The 8386-nt window shown below is 34.9% G+C and overlaps 1 protein-coding gene across 1 annotated transcript in view; it reads right to left on the bottom strand.

The window, feature by feature from the left end:
* Positions 1 to 677: 677 nt before the first annotated feature.
* LOC117119236 (complement receptor type 2-like) overlaps positions 678 to 8386 on the bottom strand; it is a 9083-nt gene continuing 1374 nt past the window's right edge. The window contains exons 3-6 of the mRNA XM_033264046.1: positions 6512 to 6676; positions 6225 to 6389; positions 993 to 1157; positions 678 to 877 (exon numbers count right to left, since the gene is read on the bottom strand). Of these exons, the coding sequence (XP_033119937.1) occupies positions 693 to 877; positions 993 to 1157; positions 6225 to 6389; positions 6512 to 6676 (680 nt within the window). The 3' untranslated portion in view covers positions 678 to 692. The remainder of the gene's footprint in view (positions 878 to 992; positions 1158 to 6224; positions 6390 to 6511; positions 6677 to 8386) is intronic.

The raw sequence follows: 8386 nt of genomic DNA, 5'->3' as shown, positions 1-8386 counted from the left end.
ATGTCAACAAGTTCCCAACTTTCAAAAGACGAAATGCAGGAATTTGGAAAAGTGATTTCAAGAGGATGACATGACATACCACTATGTTGTATATTTGAGCATAGATTTGAGATCTTCTTGTTAAACGCCTCAACAAACAGATCAGCAAGCTGACCTTTGTTATCATGGGACGGCAGTGTGACTTTTTTTAAGCGCCCAGGCACTGAAAAATAAGTGTAACTAAACAAATACCATATTTAAGAGATTTAGAATATTCCGAGTGCCTGAAAAATTTAGTTATGTTTACTAATTTACAGCAGAATTTGCATTAACCACATTCAGATATATAACATTTTTTAAAGGATTATATGATCTGCCAATTTAAACATGGCCATTCATTAGTAATGTTTAGACAGAGCGCGCTTACTGTTCCTCTTCGTTTTTAAAAGAATAGAATGTATTTTCAAATTATCTTGTTAAAGCAGAATCTGTAACTCAATTCAAACCCGTTCTTGCAGAGCAAATACAAATCATACTTGTTTGTATTTAACAATCATCTGACCCGACCATGCACATTTTAGGGATGGGCGTATAAGTTATATTGCTTTCGTCTCTACAACCAAGTAAGTAGGAAAACAAGATATTAAAAGTACTGTCAATTACACTTAAAAAAGTAGACTCGTAAATACAATTAAAGAATAGCTAACTCAAGATTAAACATGACATATTGTACCTTTGCATTCTGCGTACGATGAACTATATTGACCATTGTCACATGTAATTGTTGATTCTCCTACCAACGTGTAACCAACATCACATGTGAATATGATGGATCCTCCATGATTGAAGCTTCCAGTGTACTGACCATTGGCTATACTAATTGACGCCTTACAGTTAGCTGAAAGAAAATAAGTTTTACAAGCTAAACATTCAACACCTTTAGCATCCATATTATAAACGACAGCAAATTAAAAGAATCTTTAATAGACAAAACAATAACCCTATTTACTTACCGTAGCATACTGGAAATTGATCCTGGTACTGTCCATCTAGGCACATAGTACTTGTGACACCAACTAACGTGTATCCGTCTCTACATGTAAATGTTGTTTTACCTCCATGAGACAGATCTGAATTTACCTCACCATTAAGAATTAATGGAGGTCGATCACAGTTAGCTGTAGGTCAAACAGATTATTTTTTTATGATGACAATGTTTTAAACACTAAGGCTAATCAATGTGTTTTCTCAGCAATATTTTTGTCTTACCTTACTCGCGCGAATAGGCGCCCTGTTTGAATATTAAGCACCCAGCTCGTATAAGCACCCCTCAACGTGAAAATTTCCTTAAGCGCTCCGTTTAGATAAGCGCTCCATTTGGATAAGTGCCCCCTTCTAATTTGAATAAGCGCCCTCCCCCCTCATTTTCCAACAATTTGCACCTTTAACACATTCTCATATGAGTTTTCAAGAAAACCTGCAATGATCATGCCATCTTGCTAATCTCAATCGGCCAATGGACAACAAGCTAACCACCACCACTAATTTTATCTGCTATTCTGCTGTTATGTAAGTACTCACAACATTCTTGTCACGATGAGCCATGCTCTCTGGACGGTTATATTTTCCACCGTAATACTTCGTAATTTGCGGTTTCCTGATGTCCTTATATAATAATTTTTCACTCAAAATGTACTACCTTTTGAATTTAATAAGTTCTCATAAGAATCCCTCGATTTTCATTCAGATATATAACATTTTTTAAAGGATTATATGATCTGCCAATTTAAACATGGTCATTCATTAGAAATGTTTAGACAGAGCGCGCTTACTGTTCCTCTTCATTTTTAAAAGAATAGAATGCATTTCCAAATTATCTTGTTAAAGTAGAATCTGTAACTCAATTCAAATCTGTTTTTGCAGAGCAAATATAAATCACACTTGTTTGTATTAAACAATCGTCTGACCTGACCATGCACATTTTAGGGATGGGCGTATAAGTTATATTGCTTTTGTCTCTACAACCAAGTAAGTAGGAATACGAGATATTGAAAGTACTGTCAATTACACTTAAAAAAGTAGACTCATAAATACAATTAAAGAATAGCTAACATTCAAAATGTTTTGGGCACCAATGTCAACGTCAACGGTCTACACGCTTTCGAAATTACTTCTTTTTGAGGTATTTGTTTGTCTCAAAGTTTTGATCTAGTTTAATAAGCATACCTAGACCGAAAGGTAATCAATCGATGTTGGTTTATCAATCTATACCTGACTTTAGTAGTCAATTGTATACGTCAATTGTCTAGGCCGATTGGTGCAAGTTTCAAGCGGATTGTTTGAGATGCTCTCAGCCATCGGTAGCTGTCAGCTACACAACGATCTTTCCGTATATTAAATCAGTGTTGCGGCCTGTAAAACAGAATAATCGTTGCATAGCAACGCCAAGTCAAGTCTTTTGTTAATACATTGATTGGATACGACCCAATAAAGAAACACAATGACAACAGGAAAAGGTAGCGTTTGGTTTATACTGTCATTCATTGTGATCCTCAACAAAGGAATGGATACACTTAGGTACAATGACGAGCTGCCCCAATATGAGAAAACAAATCGTTCGAGATTATATATTGTGGACGTCTCTGGCATCTCCAGCATTGTAACAGCGACGACATCTAAACTGTTTTTATCATCTATGCATAAGTTGAATGTCGGGAATGGTTAATGGTTAATGGTTATTAATTTATAGAGCGCAAAATACAAAAAGTCTCTAAGCGCTATCAGGCAAGTGTAAAGATGGAACGGAAACCAAAACCACAAAATAAAAAGAAGTGAAATTTGAATACCATGCCAGCACCCAAACCGAAGTATGGGGAAGATGTGTATAAGAGACAGAACGTGTATCCGTCTCTACATGTAAATGTTGTTTTACCTCCATGAGACAGATCTGAAGTTACGTCACCATTAAGGATCAATAGAGGTCGCTCACAGTTAGCTGGTGGTCAAATATATTTTTTTACAATGACAATGTATTACAAACTTAGGCAATATATATGTTTTCTCAGCAATAATTTTGTCTTATGTTTTTTCCTCAAGTACAATGAAATTGCTATAGTGATATTGAGAAAGATAAAATTTTGATTCTCAAGAAAAGCAATTGAAATTATCAAAAATATCAGGGAATGTCCAAAGAAGGATAACTCTAATACAAAATTTAAGAGATTTAGAATACCTGAGTCATTGAAAATAATAAAGTTTTGTTCATTAATATACAGGAGGATCTGTGCCGACCTAATTCTGATATATAAAATGTTTGAAAGGATTATAAGATTTGCCGATCAAATTTTTTTTGCAACACGATACTGTTTCAAGAAGCATGGTCATTCGTTCAAAATACTTAAGCAGTGTTTTAATATTAATAATATGATGTAGGTGTCTCCCACGCGGATGTTTTCAATGATGGGTACATTTAGACGGCGTTTAGGCATTTTGGAATGCCAAATACAGGAGAAGAAATGCTAAGTTTTGTTCTTCGTTGAAATGTAATAACAATGGATATTGCTTGTATTAATGCTCAAATGTAGAGATGTATCCCCAAACCCAGGCCCCCGATATAACAAAGGAGACTCAGACCTTTCTATGTTTAATAAAAGGGGCCTGCATTTCATACATCTAAATGCAAGATCAATTCTTCCGAAGCTTTCTGAATTAAAATTGCTTGTTCTGAAGACGAGAGCCGCCATAGTCTGTATAACTGAAACATGGCTAGATGAAACTGTGAGTAATAACGAAATAGCAATTGAAGGATTCACTGTTATACGCAACGACAAGAACAGAAACGGTGGGGTGTCTGTACCTTCATACAGGGAGACATTGCTTTCAAAGAGACAACTTAAACTGTGATGCCTTTGAAGGAATTTGGTGTGATTTATTACTTCCCAAAAAAAAACCAATCCTTGTGGGAACAATCTACTGCCCACAGAGTCATGCTGAATTTGTTCGCCCCCTAGAGGATACCCTTATGAAAATTCGCAATAGCACGGAGTTGGTCATCCTTGGTGATTTCAACATTGACATCAAAAACACCACCTCGAGTATCTACAAGCATTCTTTTGACATGTTGAAGCAATTTAGTCTTAAACAACTTATCAAAGATTTTACAAGAGAAACCAATACTACTTTTTCTACAATTGATCATATTCTGTGCAACAATCCAGATAAAATATGCCAGTCTGAAGTTATACAAATTGGCATTATAGCGACCATTTTGCTATTTTTTGCACTCGAAAGATCACAAAGAGTTCAGTATCAGAACCAAAGGTGATTAAAATAAGAAGCCTAAAATATTATGACGTAGACGCATTTGTGGACGCGCTATTCAATGTTGACTGGTCAATAAACCAGACAGATGTGAATGTTCCATGGAACAACTTTAAAACAACTTTTTTTATCAGTTCTGGACAAAGGTGCACCGATTAAATAGGTTCGTGTGAAACAGTGCACAGAGAAATGGATGACACCGGAGATATTGAGTAAAATTCACGAAAAGGATCAGGTACTATGCAAGTTTAATAAAGACCGTCAAAATGAAGATCTCTATAAACGATACTGTAAATTAAGAAATGAAATTCAAGAAGACATTAAGAAGGCCAAAACGCAATTTATTATGAACAAACTTGAAGAAAACAAATCAAATCCGAGAGTGTTGTGGCAACAACTCAAAGGTCTAGGCTATAGTAAGAAACCTAATGGAAAATCAAATGTATCTTTAGACATAGATGGCCAGGTTTCTTCCGATCCTTCTAAGATTGCAAATCACTTCAACAAATTCTTTTCCAATATTGCATCCTTTCTAGTCAACAAACTTCCAAATCCTTGTAAGATTTATACACCAGAATCTGAAAAATTTTATGAATTTTACCGTCATAAAGTAACTGAAGCTGGTTGTTTTAATCTGGAAGTTATTGATGAAGAATTTGTTGAATCGCAACTTAAAAGTCTAAATATTTCAAAAGCTACCGGACTTGATAATATTCCAGCTAGATTTTTAAGAGATGCTGCTACAGTTTTGAAAGTGCCAATTACTAAAATCATAAACATTTCAATTACTAGCAATACGGTACCAGATGATTTTAAGCTGGCTAAAGTTAGACCGTTATATAAGAAAAGTAAACGTACAGATGTTAATAATTATAGACCTGTAAGCATTTTATCTGTTGTATCTAAAATCCTAGAAAGAGCCGTACATCAACAACTGACGGAGTACCTTAGACAAAACCACAACTTTTTATACGAGTTACAGTCTGGCTTTAGAGAATCTCATTCCACAGACACGTGCCTTATTCAAATGTCGCAAGGCTTATATTCCGGTATGGTACTACTAGATCTCGAAAAAGCGTTCGATACTGTAAATCATGACATTCTGTTAAATAAGCCAAAATGCATTGGTGTTGATTCCGCTGATTGGTTTAAACAGGCAGAAGTGCTGAATCAAAAATCACGTAAAATCTTAGCATCTGCACTTATTCAATGTTTATTTGATTACTCTGCATCCTCTTGGTATGCAGGCCTAACAAAGAATTTAAAACATAGACTTCAAACTTCACAAAACAAGATGATAAGGTTTATAACGAATAAGGGCCCTCGTAGTCATGTTTGTCAATTTGAACTATCAGAACTCGGATTTTTAAAAGTAGATGATTGTGTTAAATTTCTCCGTCTTTGTCACGTTTTAAAAATATTTAATGATATTAGTCCTGTGTATACGAGTGAAAATTTTTCTAGAATATCGATGAGTCATAATCAAAATACCCGAGGTAGTTCCTTAAATTTCCGAATTCCAATTATAAAAGGTGTTGCTTCTTCTACGTTTTATTACAATTCTATTAAAGATTGGAATTCCCTGCCAAAGGAAATAAAGTATTAACAAGCATGTCAACTTTCAAGATCAAAACTAAATGTTATCTCGCAAACCAAACTGAAATGTTGTAATACATTTAGGCCTGTTTTTAATGCAAAATGTAAATACTAATATAGTTTTAATAAAGCTTTTCTGCTTTTTAAAATAACCTATTACATTTTCACTTTTTTTTTATTATGTTTTACAGGTATTTTGATTCTTAAGATTTTTTACTTTTTTACATTGTTTTAAATTTTTTAATTTTTGCCTTGAAATTTTATACTTTTATTACTTGTATACCTTTGCATTCTGCGTAAGATGTGTATAAGAGACAGATATAGTGTACCTTTGCATTCTGCATATGATGAACTATATTGACCATTGTCACATGTAATTGTTGATTCTCCTACCAACGTGTAACCAACATCACATGTGAATATGATTGATCCTCCATGATTGAAGCTTCCAGTGTACTGACCATTGGCTATACTAATTGACGCCTTACAGTTAGCTGAAAGAAAATAAGTTTTACAAGCTAAACATTCAACACCTTTAGCATCCATATTATAAACGACAGCAAATTAAAAGAATCTTTAATAGACAATTGACAAAACAATAACACTATTTACTTACCGTAGCATACTGGAAATTGATCCTGGTACTGTCCATCTAGGCACAAAGTACTTGTTACACCAACTAACGTGTATCCGTCTCTACATGTAAATGTTGTTTTACCTCCATGAGACAGATCTGAATTTACCTCACCATTAAGAATTAATGGAGGTCGATCACAGTTAGCTGTAGGTCAAACAGATTATTTTTTTTATGATGACAATGTTTTAAACACTAAGGCTAATCAATGTGTTTTCTCAGCAATATTTTTGTCTTACCTTACTCGCGCAAATAGGCGCCCTGTTTGAATATTAAGCACCCAGCTCATATAAGCACCCCTCAACGTGAAAATTTCCTTAAGCGCTCCGTTTAGATAAGCGCTCCATTTGGATAAGTGCCCCCTTCTAATTTGAATAAGCGCCCTCCCCCCTCATTTTCCAACAATTTGCACCTTTAACACATTCTCATATGAGTTTTCAAGAAAACCTGCAATGATCATGCCATCTTGCTAATCTCAATTGGCCAATGGACAACAAGCTAACCACCACCACTAATTTTATCTGCTATTCTGCTGTTATGTAAGTACTCACAACATTCTTGTCACGATGAGCCATGCTCTCTGGACGGTTATATTTTCCACCGCACCACTTCGTAATTTGCGGTTTCCTGATGTCCTTATATAATAATTTTTCACTCAAAATGTACTACCTTTTGAATTTAATAAGTTCTCATAAGAATCCCTCGATTTTCATTCAGATATATAACATTTTTTAAAGGATTATATGATCTGCCAATTTAAACATGGTCATTCATTAGAAATGTTTAGACAGAGCGCGCCTACTGTTCCTCTTCATTTTTAAAAGAATAGAATGCATTTCCAAATTATCTTGTTAAAGTAGAATCTGTAACTCAATTCAAATCTGTTTTTGCAGAGCAAATATAAATCACACTTGTTTGTATTAAACAATCGTCTGACCTGACCATGCACATTTTGGGGATGGGCGTATAAGTTATATTGCTTTTGTCTCTACAACCAAGTAAGTAGGAATACGAGATATTGAAAGTACTGTCAATTACACTTAAAAAAGTAGACTCATAAATACAATAAAGAATAGCTAACATTCAAAATGTTTTGGGCACCAATGTCAACGTCAACGGTCTACACGCTTTCGAAATTACTTCTTTTTGAGGTATTTGTTTGTCTCAAAGTTTTGATCTAGTTTAATAAGCATACCTAGACCGAAAGGTAATCAATCGATGTTGGTTTATCAATCTATACCTGACTTTAGTAGTCAATTGTATACGTCAATTGTCTAGGCCGATTGGTGCAAGTTTCAAGCGGATTGTTTGAGATGCTCTCAGCCATCGGTAGCTGTCAGCTACACAACGATCTTTCAGTATATTAAATCAGTGTTGCGGCCTGTAAAACAGAACAATCGTTGGATAGCAACGCCAAGTCAAGTCAAGTCTTTTGTTAATACATTGATTGGATACGACCCAATAAAGAAACAAAATTACAACAGGAAAAGGTAGCGTTTGGTTTATACTGTCATTCATTGTGATCCTCAACAAAGGAATGGATACACTTAGGTACAATGACGAGCTGCCCCAATATGAGAAAACAAATCGTTCGAGATTATATATTGTGGACGTCTCTGGCATCTCCAGCATTGTAACAGCGACGACATCTAAACTGTTTTTATCATCTATGCATAAGTTCAATGTCGGGAATGGTTAATGGTTAATGGTTAATGGTTATTCATTTATAGAGCGCAAAATACAAAAAGTCTCTAAGCGCTATCAGGCAAGTGTAAAGATGGAACGGAAACCAAAACCACAAAATAAAAAGAAGTGAAATTTGAATACCATGCCAGCACCCAAACCGAAGTATGGGGA

Source organism: Anneissia japonica, unplaced genomic scaffold, assembly GCF_011630105.1.
Source record: "Anneissia japonica isolate Jap-2015-1 unplaced genomic scaffold, ASM1163010v1 scaffold4708_len13043_cov230, whole genome shotgun sequence".
NCBI lineage: Eukaryota > Metazoa > Echinodermata > Crinoidea > Comatulida > Comatulidae > Anneissia > Anneissia japonica.
The sequence above is the reverse complement of the archived record's forward strand: the minus strand, read 5'-3'. Positions and strand labels throughout refer to the sequence as shown.